Source organism: Myodes glareolus, chromosome 10 (genome assembly GCF_982192425.1).
Source record: "Myodes glareolus chromosome 10, mMyoGla1.1, whole genome shotgun sequence".
Classification (NCBI taxonomy): domain Eukaryota; kingdom Metazoa; phylum Chordata; class Mammalia; order Rodentia; family Cricetidae; genus Myodes; species Myodes glareolus.
In genome coordinates, this window is record NC_142035.1 from 88411220 (window position 1) to 88430108 (window position 18889).

General features: G+C 45.5%; 1 protein-coding gene, 1 long non-coding RNA gene and 1 pseudogene across 2 annotated transcripts in view; 2 read left to right on the forward strand and 1 right to left on the reverse strand.

The window, feature by feature from the left end:
• The first annotated feature begins 360 nt into the window (after nucleotides 1-360).
• On the forward strand, nucleotides 361-979 carry LOC125396495 (prefoldin subunit 2 pseudogene; annotated as a pseudogene).
• Nucleotides 980-5774: 4795 nt separating this feature from the next.
• Nucleotides 5775-8146, reverse strand: LOC148120721 (uncharacterized). The gene is made up of 2 exons (XR_015739159.1): nucleotides 7400-8146; nucleotides 5775-6409 (listed from the first exon to the last, which is right to left on the reverse strand). It is a non-coding gene; the product is annotated as an uncharacterized LOC148120721 (long non-coding RNA).
• Nucleotides 8147-12222: 4076 nt separating this feature from the next.
• Ptprj (protein tyrosine phosphatase receptor type J) overlaps nucleotides 12223-18889 on the forward strand; it is a 164995-nt gene continuing 158328 nt past the window's right edge. The window contains exons 1-2 of the mRNA XM_087910890.1: nucleotides 12223-12318; nucleotides 12892-13578. Coding sequence (XP_087767016.1) covers nucleotides 12223-12318; nucleotides 12892-13578 — 783 coding nt within the window. The remainder of the gene's footprint in view (nucleotides 12319-12891; nucleotides 13579-18889) is intronic.

The window sequence follows — 18889 nt, forward strand, 5'->3', positions numbered from 1 at the left end:
CATTTCTATAGCATATCCCCCTTTAAATGCAAAAAAAATTATAAACAATATTTGGGAATTTGGGCATAGTTCTCTGAACTACTTCCTGCTGTTTATTGGGCTGGTGTAGGAAGCCCCTTTGTATATGTGTTGCTTTTATTGGTTAATTAATAAAAAAATCTACATTGGTCTATGATAGGGCATAGTAGAGCTAGGTGGAAAAAACTAAACTGAATGCTGGGAGAAAGAAGGTGGAGTAAAGAGACACCATGTAGCCACCATTGGGAACAGACATGTCAGAACCTTGCTGGTAAGCCACAGCCACATGGTGGTACACAGATTAATATAAATGGGTTAAATTAAGATATAAGAGTTAGCCAAATGCAGGTGGTGAAGATGGCAGACAGCGGCAGTCGTGTGAGCAAGAGCAGCGGGAACAGCATGGGGAAGGGAGCAATGTCGGCAGAACAGGCAATTACTGGCTTTAATCGCCTTTGGCAGGAGCAGAGAGGCTTGGCATCCAAAGCAGCTGAGCTGGAGATGGAACTGAATGAGCACAGCCTAGTGATTGATACCCTGAAGGAAGTGGACGAAACCTGCAAGTGCTACCGAATGGTTGGAGGTGTGCTGGTGGAGTGGACAGTCAAAGAAGTGCTGCCTGCCTTGGAGGGTAACAAAGAGCAGATTCAGAAGATCATTGAGACACTGTCACAGCAGCTTCAGACAAAGGGGAAAGAACTCAGTGAATTTCTGGAAAAGTACAACATTCGTCTTATGGGGGAAGACGAGAAGCCAGCAGCCAGGGAGAACTCAGAAGGGACTGGGGTGAAGTCCAGCTCAGCAGGAGTGCTGGTCTCTTAGGAACTAAGTCCTCTGCATTTTTCACCCTGATACCCACTTCTAATTTCTTTTTATTGTTGTTGTTGTTGTTGTTATTATTATTATTTTCTCTGCTATTGTAATATTTTTTGTTAATTAAATGTTTTAGTCAGAAAAAAAAGAGTTAGCCAAATAAGAAGCTAGAGCTAATGGGCCAAGCAGTGATTTAATTAATACAGTTTCTGTGTGGGTATTTGGGGTCTGAGCTGCTAAGTAGTCAGGAAATGAACTAGCAGCCTTCCAACTACATTGGGTTAAGTAATTTTGGGGTTCACAGAGACCTTTTAGAGGGTCTTGGTTCATCAAACCACATTAGTCTGGAAGGAATCCACAGGTTCTCATCCTCTGTGGAAACAAAAGAAGAACCTCTTTTCTAAAGCAACCTATCTTTAGACCCAAATTTTGAAGTCAAGATACCTTTGAAATATATATATTGATTTTGCTTAGCAGCCTGTACAATGAAATGTCTCTCTGTACTTAGCTCAATCACAGTCAAAAAATTCAAAGAAAATACAATAATACCCAGACCCTCTGTGTATTTTCCATCTTTATGTGTTACTTTTCTTACCCTATTACTCCTTTAACCTATGACTGTCAGTACTCTGTCTTCCTAAAGACTTTGTTTCATTTTTCTAAACCATTTACTTCTTTTTATAACTCTCTATACTCTTTTTCTTCTCTCTTCCAAGCCTTCATACATTTTTAAACACACTGTGTCTAGTTTCATTTAGAGGTCTTTTATGTCTGAATCTGTCCTGTTGTGTATTGGTAATCCTTTTCTGACCGACCAGGACTGCCTCTTAAAATGTTAAGCAGCATTGTTAGGACTAATGCTTCTTTGCCTTTTGGTTCCTCCTAGTCCAACATGGCAGAGGTCTGGTCACTGCCTCTGAGACTGCCAGGTAGAAGCCACGCTCACCATCTCAACTCTAGTAAGCAGTTGGCCCATGCTGCCACCAAGCAGCATGCTGTCCGCAAACCCTATTCAAATGCTTGTCCTCCTGAAAGAGCCAGAGTTCATGCTGGTAGCACAAACCAGAAAGCTTCCATTTCATAAAGAAGCCACACGGTTTTTACTACACCTCTCTCAAAGGAGCTGCTGCATCCCTGCTTGCTGTGGGTCCATCAGGAAAAAAAATGTGGCTACCAAGAAACTGCATTAAATTGTTTTGTGTCTAGAATTTTTATCAAGATCTCTCGGTTTTACATGGATATTTGACCACGTTGACACTAATCTGTTGTCAGAGGCTGTTCATTCATTCCTGGCTGCTCAGACCCAAAATAATCACACAGAAATTATATTATTTGCAATACTGCTTGGCCAATAGCTAAGCGTCTTTCTAGCTAGATCTTTATCTTAAACTAACTCATCTCCATTAATCTGTGCATCACCACAAGGTCATGGCCTACTGGTGGAGATGTCTGTCTCCTGTGGCGGTTACATGGCTTCTCCCCAACTCTGCCTACTCTCTCTCTACATCCCTGTTTAGATTTCCTGCCTGGCTTTACTCTGTTAAGCCATTGGCTGAAAGCAGATTTATTCATTAACCAATAAAAGCAACATATATATAAAAGGACTTCCTACACCAACGGGGGGGGGGGTCTCCCTTGATCTACACACAGGAAGCTAGCCACGGCTGTCAGTAAACCTCAGCCCTTGGCCTAAGCCTTTTTCCAAACAGCGATGATTCTGGTTTCTGAGAATTCTTATATGTTTAGCAGCCATGTATTTGGATGGTGGAAATAGAGGGATCACAGAATCCTGTTCTGAGAGTCTGGGTACTAGAGGAGAACTTTGTTTCTGCATGTATGACAATAGTAGAGTAATGTTTGGGACATGTGTCCAGTTCAGTGTCACTTCTGGCTGTGCATCTGTTTCTAATAGAAATGATCTTTGGTGGCCATTTTTACATAGCATAACTCAGTCACATTGGTTAGACTAGAGACTGATAGGGCTAATCCCATTCCTTGAGTGAGATTTGAGATGGATTAGGAGATGCTGTAAGAACCAGAAACAGATTCAGGAAGCTAACTGGGAGATCATGTCTCGGAAATGAACACAAAGTAACAACAATAAACAGGTAGAGACAAATGGGTAGAATATAGAGTGATACAGAGAAGGAAGGCCTGCAAGCAGATATGCAGAGCCACAGTGGGACTGAACACTTGGTGGTTGGCCACAGGGAGGCCCTTTTGCCTCTATGCCTTGCTGTTCTAATAAGCAAGTCTCCCCACTTTTTGCTTGAACCTTTTTTGTGGCTTTCAAACAAGTATAGATTTTATTTTTGTTTTGTGTTTTTGTTTGTTTGTTTTGTTTTGTTTGTTTTTCAAGACAGGGTTTCTCTGTGTAATAGCCCTGGCTGTCCTGGAGCTTGTTCTCTAGACCAGGCTAGCCTCAAACTTACAGATGCCTTTGCCTCCTGAGTGCTGGGATCATGATGGCCCTTCTGGATATAGGTTTTGGGATAAGGAGTTAATGAGATCAGGTGAGCCTGGTACACAGTGGTCACCCTTTTCCTGTCTTTTGATTATAGTTTCATCCAGGCAGATGGACAGTCACTAAGTTGTTCTTTTTAGTTGAAATTCAGCCTTTCAAATTATTTTTGCTTAAGCCTGTTTTGGGAGTGCACACCTAGACTCCTAGCACCTGGAGGTGACAGGGGAGAATAAAGAGTTCAAGGTCATTCTCAGCTACAGAGTTTGAGGCTAGTCTGCAGGACAGTAGGGCTCATCTCCAAAAAGCACAAGAAGGGGTCAGCAAGGTGGATATCAGTGGATAAAGGAGCTTACCACCCAGACTGTTGGCCTGAGTTCATTCCCACTTACATGGTAGAAAGAGAGAACTGCCTCCCACAAGTTGTCCTATCTGTACATGTGCTGAGGCACAGCTGCCTCCTGCCTCCCATATATACCGAATACATAAATAAATGTGAAAAGCACAACTTCACAAACAGTGGCGTGGAATAGGTCAGTCAGCAAAGTGTTCACTATGCAAGCATGAAAATTTGAATTTGTGTAAAAAGTATGATATGATGGCACACATTTGTAATCCAAATCTGAGGTAGAGACCTGAAGATTCCTGGGGCTCACTGGCCAGCCAGTCTAGCCTACGTGGTGAGTCCTAGGCCACTAAGAGACTCTGTCTCAAAAAATCAGATCAATGACTCCTGAGAAAAAATGACATCTGAGATTGCCCTTTTGCCTCTACTGGAATACGCATTCATGTGCACATGCACCTGAACATGTATATACACCCATACACACACGAACATAAAACCTTCCAAGCTGGGCATTCAAGAGGATTGCCATGAGTTTGAAGCTGTCCTAGTGTATAGAATGAGTTCTAGGTCAGCCTGAGCTACAGAGAACCTGTCTCAAAACAAAACAACCACCCAAACAACTCCTGAAACCTCCAGAGAGAAATAACTCAGTATTTCCCAGAATGTGAGTGGGGGAGGTAACTGTACCAGTGCCACCTGTGTGGTGTGCTCCTCAGTGCGGGGCTCTGAGCTCACTGTCCACGGGGCATGTTAACTGAAGGGTCACAAGACCTAGGAGACACAGCCTAGGCATGGTGATGCCCTGCCACCAGTGGTAGCTCACAACTGTCTGTATACCTTTACACCAATGCACATAAACTCTAGTTAAAACATATATATCAAACCAACTATGTAGCTTGTTAAAGTGGATTTTGATAGATTTCTAGGACTTGTCCAAGCGTTGATCAGAGGCTCTATTCCTGCTCTCAGGACATCTCCACCTCTGCTTTCTGGGGGAAAGAACCAGTACTTTCAGGACTGGTTCTTGTGAGTGAAATAGATGTCACTCCAGGAGATAGCACTTGATTGCTGACTCGGTTTGTTTGAGTTTAGTCTGCTTTCTGTGGTCATGACAGTGAAATAATCAGCTTACAGGGAGGTCAGGCACATTTTGGCTTTCAGTTGCAGAGGTTCTAGTCTATAGTCACTTGGCCTTTTTGTTTTGGGCTTGTGGCAGGGCCAAGTAACATGATATGACTGAGTATGAGGTGAAGGAAACGTATTCATCTCATGGCATCAAAAATTTCAGTGTTCCCTTTGATGGCATGTCCCAGTGTCCTTACTCTAGTCACTAGGCTCCATCTTGTAAAGGTCTACATCTCTCAAGAACAACACAGGCTGGTGTGCAGTCATTTAGCCTTTGAAGAACATATAAGAGCCAAACCATAAGACCCTCTAAGCCTCTCTGTCCCTTTGCTGGAGCAATTGGCAATGTTCCAGATAATGACCGCCTGAGCAGGCGGGGCCTGAGCCGAGGGAGGATGACATGAAGAGTGACCCTCAGTCGACCCAAGGTGAACATGTCATCAAGATAAGACATTATGCTTATTGTCTTGAGATTTGGGAGGTTGTTTGTTGCTACAGTATAACTTAGCCCATCTTTACTGATTCTCCCCTGATCCCCCTCAAGACAGGATCTTATTGTGTATCCCTGGCTGGCTTGGAACTCACTTTGTAGACATGGCCGGCTTACAATTCTGAGAGATTCACTTGTCTCTGCCTCCTGAGTGCTGGGAGTTTGGGTGTGTACCATTTGTGATCAATATATAGCATTTGAACTAGGTCCATCTGGTCCAAAAGACACATTCTTCTTACCGTATTATCTGCTCCAGATCTTCCAAAAAAGAGATTTTAAGGTTTATGGTACTTACTTTATTCCAGGAAACATTATAAGTGCTTTAGCTATTTTAATGCAATTCTGAAGAAGAGGGATTATCAACACCAGCATCCTCACTGATAGATAAAGATATTGGAGCAAAGAATGTGCCAAGAATTACATGACTGAGTGTAACATGAGGGGGCCTGTTTGTTTGTGTTTCTGTCCTGCCCGGCCCCCCAGCTGTTTAGTCCCAGAGAAAAATCACACTGAGATCTCTATAAGTTATAATGCTGATTGGCCCATTAGGTCAGGCTTCTTACTGGCTAACTCTCACATCTCGATTAACCCATTTTTCTGATCTATGTTAGCCATGTGGCTCAGTACCTTTTTCAGTGGGGCAGCTCACATCCTGCTGCTTTGGTGATCTGGGCAGGAGTGGGAGGAATCAACTTTCTCCTCTCCAGAATTCTCCTGCTGTCCTTGCATCATTTCCACTTCCTGTCTGGTTTTCCTGCCTACACCTCCTGCCTGGCCAATCAGCGTTTTATTTAAAACATGATTGACAGAATACAGACAATTTTCCCGCACCACTTCCCCCTCTTTTTTTAAAAAAACAAAGGAAAATATCCATAGTCCATTTTTTGGGAATGTGGGCATAGTATTCCAGGCTACTTCCTGCTGGTTGGGGGCGCTGATAATCTTATGGGGGCCTAAAGAAAATTTAGAGTTATGATCAAGTCCTGACTGAAGTATCCTGTGAGTCTTGATCATCTCAGGCAGCAGTCTTGAATCTGTTCTGGATGTAGAACTCAGACATCTGGGCCATCTGTTCCTACTGGAGATTGCTCAGGTGGTCTCCCTTGGTCAAAGATGATTTTTCTTAACTCTGAATAAATCCAGAGCCTCTCGTTTTCTGTGGAAACAAAAGCAAAATCTCTTCTCCAAAGTAACATACCTTTTGACTTCAATTTTGAAGCCAAGGTATTTTCAAAATACCTATCTCGGATTAATTCTGCAGCATTTATAAGCAAATAAATTTTAGCAGCTGTTGTTCCTTCCTCAGCATTTAAACAATTCAAAGAGAGCATAATAGCATACAGTATTTTAACCTCTATTTCTTTTATTTTTACTTTTAACTTTTGGCTTTTTGAGACAGGTTCTCTACATATCTTTGTCCTGGAACTCCCTCTGTAGACCAAGTTATCCTTGAACTCCCAGAGATCCGTCTGTCTCTGCCTCCCCAGTGCTGGGATTAAAGGTGTGTACCACCACACCCAACTATTCTCTTTCTTTCTTTTTTATTTTAAGGCTTTAAACCTTTTTCCTTTCAAGCCTGCATATATTTTTAACACACTGTAAACCACTTAAAGGCTTTCTTACTCTTTGAATCTCTCTTTACTGTATATCTCTCTCTTTCTGACCATGTGGGTCTTTAATTTGCTAAGGAATATGGAGAAAACAAGTCAAAAGCTCTTAAGGCTTTACAAGGTACTTGCCAGGAAGCAAGCTGTAACATTGTTTCCATAGTCTGGACTGCCTGCTTGAAAGAGTCAGAGTTTTCCCTGGCAGGAAGGCCCAGAAAGCCAACATTTTAAAACAGCGCAGCTTTTTTCCTGCTACGGCTGAAAACCAAAATGCTTTACTCTAGTCTTTCCCAAGCTTTCTAAGGCTTTCTGTGGATGCAGTTATCCACGTGGGCGCCATTCTGTAACATGAGGGGGCCTGTTTGTTTGTGTTTCTGTCCTGCCCGGCCCCCCAGCTGTTTAGTCCCAGAGAAAAATCACACTGAGATCTCTCTAAGTTATAGTGCTGATTGGCCCATTAGGTCAGGCTACTTATTAGCTAACTCTCACATCTCGATTAACCCATTTTTCTGATCTATGTTAGCCATGTGGCTCAGTACCTTTTTCAGTGGGGCAGCTCATATCCTGCTACTTCGGTGGTCTGGGCAGGAGTGGGAGGAATCAACTTCCTCCTCTCCAGAATTCTCCTGCTGTCCTTGCATCATTTCCACTTCCTGTCTGGTTTTCCTGCCTACACCTCCTGCCTGGCCAATCAGCGTTTTATTTAAAAAATGATTGACAGAATACAGACAATTCTCCCGCACCAGACATGGCAGAATTTGAAATAAACAGCTGACTCTTTGCAAGAATTAATGCCTGTATCTACTGTATTTGGTTCCTAAAGGCAAAGTCTATATATCTATCTGTCAGTTTGTCTGTCTTTCTGTCTAATTATATAATTTATATGTATAATTGAGCTGTATTATACCTATCATCTCTCTATCTATTGTCTATCTATCTTTATTTTTTTTAGTTTGTAGGGTACTTCTCTATCAGTAATTATTGCAGATTATTTTTTATCCTGATTTTTGAGATCTAGATATCCTGCATATCTAGCACAATGTGATTATATTTTATTTTCAACTTGGAAAAAAGGGGAGTGGGAGACTTCTGGACCTGAACCCACTCACCTTTTCTAGTCTTTACATCTCTTAGGTCTTCCTTTGTTTGAGGGAATATTCCTCAAGTAAGTTCCTGCGCATTCCTCTGTCTGCCTGCTACTTCTGAGCATGTGTAGTCAGTTCTCAAGTTATCTTAGTGTGCTATTGCTGTGAAGAGGCACCATGACCACAGCAACTCTTATAAAGGAAAGCATTTAAAGTTTCAGGTTTAGTCTGTTGTTGTCAATGGCAGGAAGCATGGCAGCACACAGGCAAACATGGTAGCTGAGAGTTCTACATCCCGATCTGAAGGTAGCAGGAAGAAAAAGACATCATGGGCTTGGTGTGGGTTTTTGAAACCTCAAAGCCCCCCTCCCCACCCCCAGTGACACACTTCCTCCAACAAAGACACACCTTCTAATTATTTTAAAAAGTGAGATCCCTTGGTTGACGTGGGATCCCTCTCTGTATACTGTGAATATGTTTTATTACTATTGGTTAATAAAGAAGCTTCTTTGGCCCATGGTAGGGGAGAATATAGATAGGTGGGAAATTCAAACAGATACAAGGAGAAAGAAGGCGGAGTCGAGGGAGATGCCAGGAGCCACCAGAAAAGCAAGATGTGAGGTAACAAGCAATGAATCTCATGGTAAAATATAGTAGAAATAAGTTAATTTAAGTTGTAAGGGCTAGTTAATAATAAGCCTGAGCTAATAAGCCAAATAGTATGTAATATTAAGCATCTAATGGTTATTCTAAAAGTGACTGTGGGACCAGGCAAGACAAGAAACCTCCAGTAACACCTGGTATTCAAATCTATAGGGCCATTCTTACTCAAACCACCACACAAACCTTGGACAAAAAAGGTACTTGTCCTTTAGGCTCTGAGTTTTCTTGTTACTTCCTCTTTCTAGGAATACCAAAACCATGAACCTTGAGTCTCTCCTGCCAAAACATGAAGGTCCTGGGCTCAGTAGGAGCTTAAGGTGGGTCCTGCTAGCTTTGGAGGTGGACTGGGGGCAGAGAAGCAAGTGGGCTAATCATGGTGGGTATCTGTCATGGAAGTGCTAGGACCCTTGAAAGCAACAGCTGTCTCTCCAACACCCTTAGGGGGTTGCACTGAAAAGTATATCTCTTTGGAAGTCAAACTTTGTTTTTTATACCACACACACGCACACACACACGCACGCACGCACGCACGCACACACACACACACACACACGGAGGGGGAAGGTTGTGCTTGAGTAAAGAATTAGGAAAATGCTTAATGACGCAAACGCTTGAAGTCAGAGGTCATCAGGGCACTCTCAGGTTATAAGCCTGGGCAGGTGATTCAGGCTTTATTGAGGGAGGAACTGAGGTCTGATGGACAAACTGGCATTCTAACCACAGTCCAGTTGTTAGTCCATAGAAACATCCTGCTACTATTATGAAGATAAAGTGCTGCTTTTCCCCACCCCCTTTTTTTCCTCTTTTACAAAGATTTTTTTTTTTAAGTCTCCTTTCCCATTCAAGTTAGTGAGGCAGGAAGGTCTCAGGGCAGCCATGCCTGCAGCATTAGCTAATCAGAGTCTCAAGAAACATTCCATTCCGCTTAGGAGGGCCTTGGAGAATGGTTTGCTCATGGTGGCTTTTAAAGTACACAGAGGGTTGCCAGTCTGGATGGACTCCCTATGGGGCTGGTGAGCTGGTTTGAGGCTGGTGCCCAGCAGGCCTGCCTCCTGCTGGGAGGTAGACTTGCAGTAAAGACTTCTCTTCCTCTGCCCAGTTCTTGGTGTGTGTGTGTGTGTGTGTGTGTGTGTGTGTGTGTGTGTGTGTGTGTGTGTGTGTATGTGTGTGTGTGTGAAGTGGAGAGTCATGGATTCTGTCTCTTATTCTAAAATTGGTGGGAAAGCGAGGTTTGAGAATGTAATAAACAGTTACAGACAATGCATGAGCACTTGACGTCAACTCTTAGCTGCAAATATCAAGAGGTAAAGTACTATGGCAGAGTGCCAAGAAATGGTTTTAGTTCCTGGTTTTATCATATGCAGCTGCGTGGTAACCGAACTTCTATCTAGTTATCTATTATCAATCTATATATCTCTTTGTATATAATTATCAGAGACATGACATAGGTAACTTAATAGAATTGTCTAAGCATGTTTGACAGCAAGAATTGCCCAAATAGCTGGCTGAGAATATGGACTCCTGGTATCATCCTTTACAGTTTAAGGAAAGACCCAGGCACACCCACCCTGGGGCCCCACCATGACTCCTATCAGGCAACTTGGGGATGTAGCCCTTTTTTTTTTTTTTTTTTTTTTGGCATTTTTGTGTGCCTGTCCCTATATTCAATAGAAGTTTAACTTTTGTGTGGAGAATTGATAAAAAAAAAGGTCAAATATTATTATATTGTATATTCTTGAGGCAAATGTATATTGAGCTTTGTATAGTAGATTTATTCCTGAAAAGCTATTTTACAAATATAATCTTTGTGTGTGTGTGGTAAAGGTATATAATTCGTGTCTTATTTTGCTATTCAAAGGCACATACCTATTTTAAGTAAGTAAATATAACTGGAATGACTGCTATATGCAATGAATATAGTGATGGATAAGACACAGGTTCTGTCTTTGAGTGGCTTACTTAGACTCCGTGAGGAAGGCAATCAAATAAACGAGGGGATCTAGCTCAGTCTGTAGGGTGCTTGCCTAGCATGCATGAAGCTGTGGGCTCAATCCTCAGCACTGCATAGATGGTGTGTGGTGGTGCATGTCTATAATCCTAGCTAGCACTCAAGAGGTAGAGGGAGGAAAATCAGAAGTTCAAGGCCATCCTCAGGTATATATGGAGTTTAGGGACAGTTTGGGCTACAGGAGACCTTTTTACAAAACTAAACAACTCCACAAGCACAAAACTTTAGTTAAATAGAGTTAAGCATAGAAAGCTATGGTTCACTGAAGAAAAGTACAGACCACATAAACTGGAATATTCCAGCTGCTTAATAGACCAGTCATGTGAAATCCTTTTGTGGAGGGAATGATTTTGTTTCCTAGTTTGTCTTTGCAGAGAATCCATGTTCCCACCAGGTAACTACACATTTGCACAAAGATTCAGCACCTGCTGAGGGCAGAGCACTGAACAAGATGGTGTGGAGTAGATAGAGGAGATGAGATCCTGCCTACACAGAATTTACAACTATCACTGTTCAGGGTTCATTTCTCAGAGCATCAGTTCATTGCGATTCATTTATTATGCATAGATTAACTTCTCTGAAAAGGTTGTTCACTCTCAAGAGGTGACTACCTGTAAAGTGGGGGCATACATTTTACCCAGGAGGAAATCACAGTGCATGCGGGAGTTCACTCAGCTCTTTGAAGATTCAAGATGTGACTCAGTGGCAACTGAGATGGGTGTACAGAGACTGGGAGGATCAGGGATAGCACACAGACCTAGTATCACTAGAATTTCCTTTGCTCTGTGCACCATGGACATGAAGGCTTTTCTGTTTGTTTTTGAGACAGGCTCTCTCTATAATGTCGCCCTGGCTGTCCCAAAACTCATTGTGTAGACCAGGCCGACCTCAAATTTAGTTCCACCTGCCTCTGTCTCCTGAGTGTTGGAATTAAAAGTGTGAGTCCATCTGACACTAGTGCCTTTATTTATTTATGTATTTTGGTTTTTTGAGACAGGGTTTCTCTGTAACTTTCGAGTCTGTCCTGGAACTAGCTCTCAACTGGCCTCAAACTCACAGAGATCTGTCTGCCTCTGCCTCCCGAGTGCTGGGATTAAAGATGTGGGCCACCATTGCCAGGCTTAGCACCAGTGCTTTTAAAAGACACTTGTTTCTGCCCCAAGAAGGGTGAGACAGGGAGGAACATAATTCCTCCTGAGAGTGATAATCAGGTAAAATTTAATCAGATGCAACGCACAAAAGGACAGGTGCCGTCCACTTTCCTCTTTCACCTGTCTCTCTGTGTGGAGCTGTTTCCACTTTGCAGTTGGGACCCAAGGAATGCCGGGAGATAGACTGGACACCTGGTGGTCTACACTCCAGTTCTCCGACTAGACTCATTTTATTATCTCTGTCACTCAAGTTTCTCCAAATAGAATGCTCAGCCTCCTATTGCTGTTTCTTAGAAGGCCATGGTTGAAGCATCTGCACTCGCTCCCCCACCAAGTTGCTCCCACTTCCTGCCACACTGCTCCCCTCTATCTGCCTGGTGAAACCCAACACCCTTCAAAGCCCAGCTCAAGTGTCACCTCTTGTCTTGGTTGGAATCAACTGTTCGCTTGATAGCATGCCTTGGTTTGCTATTGCCTCATTACTTCTTGGTGCAGTCGATTGGGCTCTTCAGTTTCCTCTTGTGAACCTGGGCACAGTAGCAATATTCGTGGTACTCTGTAACTCCTTTCAGATCAGGTTTTGTGATGACAGCTGCTAGATGGGTTCATTTTGTATCCCACCCTCTTTGGGACTTTACCCATGATCTCATTAAATCGCTAACCAAGTCTCTGTAGACAGGTACCAGAAGTATCTTCATTGTATACAGGAGCAAAGGGTGGTCCAGAGAGGTGAAGCATCTCTCTCCAGGTCACACAACTAAGATTACAAAGCTAGTAGATATAGCACAGCTGGGCTTGCCATATGCCACAGCTGGGGCTTTAATCACTGTACCAGCTTCTGTGTCGGCCCAGTGTCTGGGGAGAGAACAGAATGCATGGTGTGCTTCCAATAGTTTCAGGGTTCACCCAGTACTTCTCCCAAAACCCAGCCACGGGCCAGGCTTCACCGGATTGCAGTCTAAAAGCAAGCATGGCTGTCACCTGGGCAAGAGGCACACTTAACCTGGGCCAAGGAGCGAGTCCTAGCCTGGGAACTCCGTAGTTACCCATAAGCTTTGGCTAGTGGCTCTGGAACTGTGGAGCAGCGTCCCGGGTCCCGAGTCCCAGGAATGTGGGAGGGCTAGGCGGGCAGGGAGGGGGCGCTTCCTCTGGCCGCTGGAGGGGAGACGCTAGAGCGTGTACCGGGCCCGCCACCGCCCACTCCCCGCCCGCCGCCAGCTCGCTGGGGGCGGGGGCCACGGCGAGAGGGCGGCGAGGGGCCGTGGAGCACGGCAGCCGTCCGGCTCGCCCAAGCTGGAGGAAGCGATGAATATTCAGAGGGGGAGGGGAGGAGAGGGGGCCGAGCGCTCGGCGCGGCTCCCTGCAGCCCAAGCCGCGTGACGCGCGGAGGAGGCAGAGGGAGCAGCCGGGGCCGCGGGAGCCGCGAGTCGGGCGCCACGCGCGGGGGGTGGGCATCGTTTGCTCCGCCCCGCGAAGCCCCGGAGTGTCTAGGGCCGCGGCTGCTCCGCGCCAGGCGCGCTAGGCTACGCCGTGTGGCCGCCGCCGCCGCCGCCGCTGCCATGTCCCCGGGGAAGCCCGGGGCGGGCGGAGCGGGGACTAGGCGGACTGGCTGGCGGAGAAGGAGGCGGAGGCGGCGGCTGGAGGCGGAGACGAGGACGCCCGGCTTCGGGCACACGGCGGGGCGCGTCCAGGGCACGTTCCAGGGTGCGCAGGGCATGAAGCCCGCGGCGCTGGAGACGCGGCCACCCCCGCGCTCACCCGGGCTCCGCTGGGCGCTGCTGCCGCTGCTGCTATTGCTACGCCTGGGCCAGGTAAGCCTTCGGGTGGGCCTGGGCGTGTAGTGGGAGGACGCGGGCCGGACTGGCATCTCCTGCACCTGCCCATGTGTCACCCGCTCGAGGATTAACCGGTAGGGTGTTGTGGATCGCGGTGCTGGGAGTCCTCCTCCTGGAGGGGGCTGGTGGGGTTCTTGGCCGGCCTCCCGCTCCCGCCACCGAGCCCCTTCCCCTGCTGCCGGGTGCCAGGGGGAGGGCGGGATCCTGGGCCCCCCGGGTGTCCCCGCGGTGCCCGGTGGACTCTCTGTGGAAGCCCCTGCGTGGGCTGCAGGCGGCAGTGGCCCGGCCTTTGCTAGAGCTGGTCACATCTGGCCAGCGCGGGGCCCAGCTCGCGCGCCCGAGGCGGCCGGAGGGGGCGTGTTTGCGGAGGGCTGTGGACGCGGAGCAGGGCCGGCCTGGCCGAACCGAGGCCGACCTCCGACCTGCCTTGGAGGGGCCAGAGGGCTTGGGCGGAAGGGCAGTGGCGGTGGCCCGGTGCTCGGGGACAGGGCCTGGCGCAGGGCAGCCTGGCGGTGGGCGAAGCGCGGGACCTCAGGGTGGAGGGCGCTGTTTGTGGTGCAAGTTCCTAGCCCTGCCAGGGTGGCCGCTCAAAGGCGTTTCTTGACGCTGCCGGCCTTGTTCTCATCATCACGCCGGAGATGGTACTGGCTTTTCTAGTTGTGTAACTTGCTTTGTGGGGGCTAGCTAACCCCCTACACTCTGAACTATTTTTTTTTTCCTCGTTTCACTCTTTCGATAATGTTGCGCCTGGAATATGGGATCTCTTCTTTCTGTGGTAATTCCATGGCGGGGTGGGGGGGGGTAGTGGTGCGGGGATGTGATGCAGGGTAGTTGGGGGATATTCCCATTTAGCAGATAGGGAACTGAGGAAGAGAAGTGAAAGAGTGGAATCACCCAGCGGGTGCTTCGGGAGCTGAGCAAGCGAGTTCTGCCTCACAGCCTTCTGGGAACTGGCTGTGGTCTTGAACTCTGCAGTGGAAAGTGACCTGAAGGATGCTCTTGTCTTGCGTTTTGCTAATGAAAATCTCACTAACTTTATAGATACCAGCTGCAACCAGACAGTGAAACACAAATTAAGTATTGACTGGGGATGGAACCAGGCTTCAAGGGAAAACTTTGCATGAACACATGCAGGATTGTCTGAGAGGAAACATACGCAGCAGAACAGGCAGGCAGAAGAACGGAGCCTGACTCTGGGGGCTGCCCTCACTCTCAGCAAGTCACTAATAGTTTCTAGCAGGATTTGCACAGGTCCCAAGGAGGTCTGGAAGGTGGCATGACCCCTAGCAAATAATTCTTTCCTGGAGTGGGTGTGAGATGAGTGCCAGTGTCTAATGAAGCATCAAAGTTGAATTTGCTCCCCTTTCCCCTTCCTTTCATCTTCAGTGAAAAGCCTCTGTAGAATGGAAATGGGGAGGGGGTCACGCCATTGCTTGGTAGAATTGTTTGTAGGGCTTCAATTGGATAGTGGCTGAAAGATTTTTGCAAACATCAGAAATTTACTTTTCAGATAATATTTTACCAGATGGAATTAGCATTAGGAACAGTGTGTATGGGCTGTCTTCATCCTGTCCCTGTAAGAAGTTCATGTGCAACAGCCTTTGAGATTAAAGAAAAAGAACTGATTTATACTTGAAGTGCTCCCCAGCCCTCCTTTCCCAGGAATTCAGGATGTAGAACAGGGTGACTTGAGCCTCATTGAGATTTGTTTGCCCCTGCCTCTTAGGGATCCCTGTCCTGATATTCTCTTATACTAAAGTTGATGCTATAGAAACATTTGATCTACACTTCCCTTTAAATTTGGTATATATGTTACTTTTGTTTCAACTATAGAAATTATAAGCTGTGCTTTGAATTAGCAAAAAGTATCTTGGGGAAATTTATTTCTTGCTCAGTCCTTCCTTGTGTTTCATTAGCATGTTGCTACTCTCTCCTTGCCTTGTATTTGGTTATTTCCTTCCTCTGTAGTTTGTTCTGTAGAAACTCAAGAGTACTGTCTTCATATTCTCGCTTTTGGATTTATTGCAAAATAGGAAATGTAAAAGGTTTTATGAAGAAGTACTCCGAAAGCTCACACTCAGCAGTCTCATTTTGATAGGGAATTGGTACCCTCCTTCTCTTGTGGTGTTGGGGTTGTGCTTGTATGTGCTCTGCCACTGAGTTGCATTTTCAGTTCCAAGTCAATGCCCTTTAGAACTGACGCAAAGACAGTGTCCTGGGCTGGGACGATGGGTCCTTGAGTCAGAGCTCTTGCTGCACAAGTGTGAGGACTTGAGTTCAAATTCTTGGCACTCTGAAATGTGGCTTGTGGTCATGTGTGCCAGGGACCCTCATACTGTGGGAAGTGGACACAAGTAGATTCAGTGGGGCTTGCTGGCTACCACCCTGTCTGATGGAGTGATTGATAGGTCAGAAGGCTCAGTGTGAGTACAGTGTATGCATCCATACGTGTGTGTATTACTCTGATAGACATATTCACAGTTATCCTCAGTCCCCATTTCTTTTAAAAAGATAAGCTTTTTTGAGACACATCATTTTCAGTATACCTATTGAAAAATATATATATGTACCCAGCCCCTCTCTGGTAGAACTCATTATACCGACTAGGTTGTCCTTGAACTCATAGAAATCCACCTGCCTCTGCCTCTCTAGTTTTGAGATTAAAGTTGTGCATCACCATGCTTGGTGTTACCTCCAGGCTTTGAAAGCAGCTCAAACTCCTCCACAGGTTGAGTGACAACCTGTGCCTAGTATTTTTGGCTGTGTTTTCATTGTGGGTGCAGTGCTGTATTGCTGTGTATGCCCCAGACTGCTTACAGATTGAGTTTAAAAGTCCTTTAGACCAGGCTTTCAACCATCTCCAGCTCCAGGGGCTCTGTCTGACTTTCCCTTTTGATATCCACGGGCACCCACACATACTGGCAGACAGTCCGATAGTTAGACACACATACACATCAATAAAATAAAAATAATAAATCTTTTAAAAGTCAGTCAGATTTGAGATATTTTTGAAATCATTTGTGTAGGAAATAAGAGGGAATATATTTGAAGACCTCTCTAATAGTTGATTGTTTTTATTCTTATTAAAGTGGAGGAAAAAAGAGAGATTGCAGAAAAGACGCAGCTTTTTTTTTGGAGACTAATGAGGACAGTGCGTGGAAACGGGAGAACGGAGATGCCAGAAGGCTCAGTACTTAGTAGGTCCAGAAAAGCCATTTTTGAAACCGGCGTTTCACTCCTCTCTCCAAAACAGGAAGAGCAGTCCAAGACTCTAGGGCGAGGACGTCCGTGGTGGTGCTATGTTAACCATCCCTTTCTGAGTGCATTTTTACACACAGTTTTGGTTTATGTATATGTTAGGCAATGTGGGAAAGTGAGCTCTCCTTTCCCTCTTGAGACATATAGTTCTGTTTCATAGAGCCCTGTTCGACAGCAGTCTACTTCAAAATAGTAGTACAGTATTAGTAGCAGCAGTAGTAATAATAATAATAATAATGGAAACAAAACAAAAACAACTGGTAGCCACTTGGTTGGTCTTCCAGGGTTCCCTTTTGTTTTGTCTTGTTTTCTTGCTTCCTGATGGATGATAAGTTTATATCTTTATGTATTGTGGCTAATCCACCAGCCTGGTTTCTTTCCTGCTTTAACCAGAGCACACACACTAAATATTTTGGCTCCTCTTAAAACTGTTTTTGAACTTCTCACAGGAGTGATTTTATTTTCCTCTTGCTTCAGAACAACAAAGGGAAACCCAAAGTCTGTTTTGTTTGCAGACAGTTTAAGGAAACTGAGCAAATTGGTTTATGGTTAGTCTGTGACTTTGGGCTCAATTCAAGTTCAGTCCCAGGACAAAGATGACCAGGAATAACCATACTTTCCTGAGCAGAGAGAATCCTGGCTCCAGAGTGAGCAATTTTGGTCAGCAAAGAGGTTATTTAGCTCCTAAAAGTAATGCTTGAGGCTGAGGCCGAGTTTCTGGATGGCTCTAACCTGACTTTTGCCAATGCATCATAAGTAATTGCTTCTTAGCTCATTCACTTCTTGGCCAGGGGAATTATTTTGAGTGCCGGATAAGATGCAATTTTCTGTGTATTTCCCTTCTAACATCATGCCCCCGATAATATTATAATTAATAGTTAGCATTAGGTGTGGCAGGTGCTGCGTTTGGGCATTTTTAATGCGTTATCTCATTTGACATTTCAGAAGTTCTGGTGGTGGCTGTTGCTCGTGTTCTTATTTTATTGTGAGAAAGCTGAAGCTCCCAGCTTCCAGAGTCCTAAGTAGAGCCAGGTCTGCATTGTCCCAGTTTACTGTCCTGTGCTGTGGAAAGCATGTGCCTTCAAGGTTTCCAGTACGGAACTGAGCACCTATGCCAGACTCCTGAGGCAAGAGACAGGCTTGTGGGCCCTCAGTCTTGATAGGGCTGAGAGTTATTTTGTATTCTTTGTGTTCCAAATCATGTCGAATTAACACCTTCAGGTCCTCTTGACTACTTGGGTTTCTTTGGAGTCTGAGTATGTATGCAAAGGCACCCCTGCCTTGGTGTGAACAAACTGAAATGGGTGAGCCTGGGTATGGGCTTCACTCTGCCACTCCGGAACTCTAGGCAAGCCAGTCACCAGTACAACTCTTCATTTCCTTATCTGGGAAGTGGAACTAATACTTCCTGCCTAGCTGGGTGGTGGAGGAGTCAAGTAAGATAGAAGGAAAGACTGTCAAGTAAAACCTAAAGCTGACCGTTTGCCGGCAGTGGCTGCTGCTGTTGTATGGGGGTGGTGGTGGTGCAGTATGGGAAGGGAAGAAAGGGGGCTTCAAGTCATTAGTTTCTAGAACAAATATTTGTCAAATGTTTCTGAAGAAGTTTTTTGTTTTTAATATGTTAGCAATTATTTTAGTTAGTGAAACAGTATTTGTAACTGTATCAAGCCCATGTTTCTAGTCAGACTAGGCTGCATATGGAGCTTAAATATAACAGTGAACCTGAGGAAGCAGTCTGAATAAATGATCATGTAAGTCTGAGGTGGTTTTTGTGAAATTACACAGGTGACAAATGCTTAATTTGGGGGCCAGTCCCTGAGTAAAGCATTCCTGGGGAAGAAGAGCCTGCTGTCTTATGAACTGTGAAGGTGGGAAATGGTTTCGCTTGCCATCAGGTATCTAGCCACAGTGGTGGTGCTGGCCCTGTGTTGTCCCGGTTTTCCTTCGGAGAAAGAACTGGCGCTGGATGGACCAGAGAGGGAATGGTGAGAAGGGGCAGAGAGTCACTGGGTGGAGGCCCCTGGAAGCG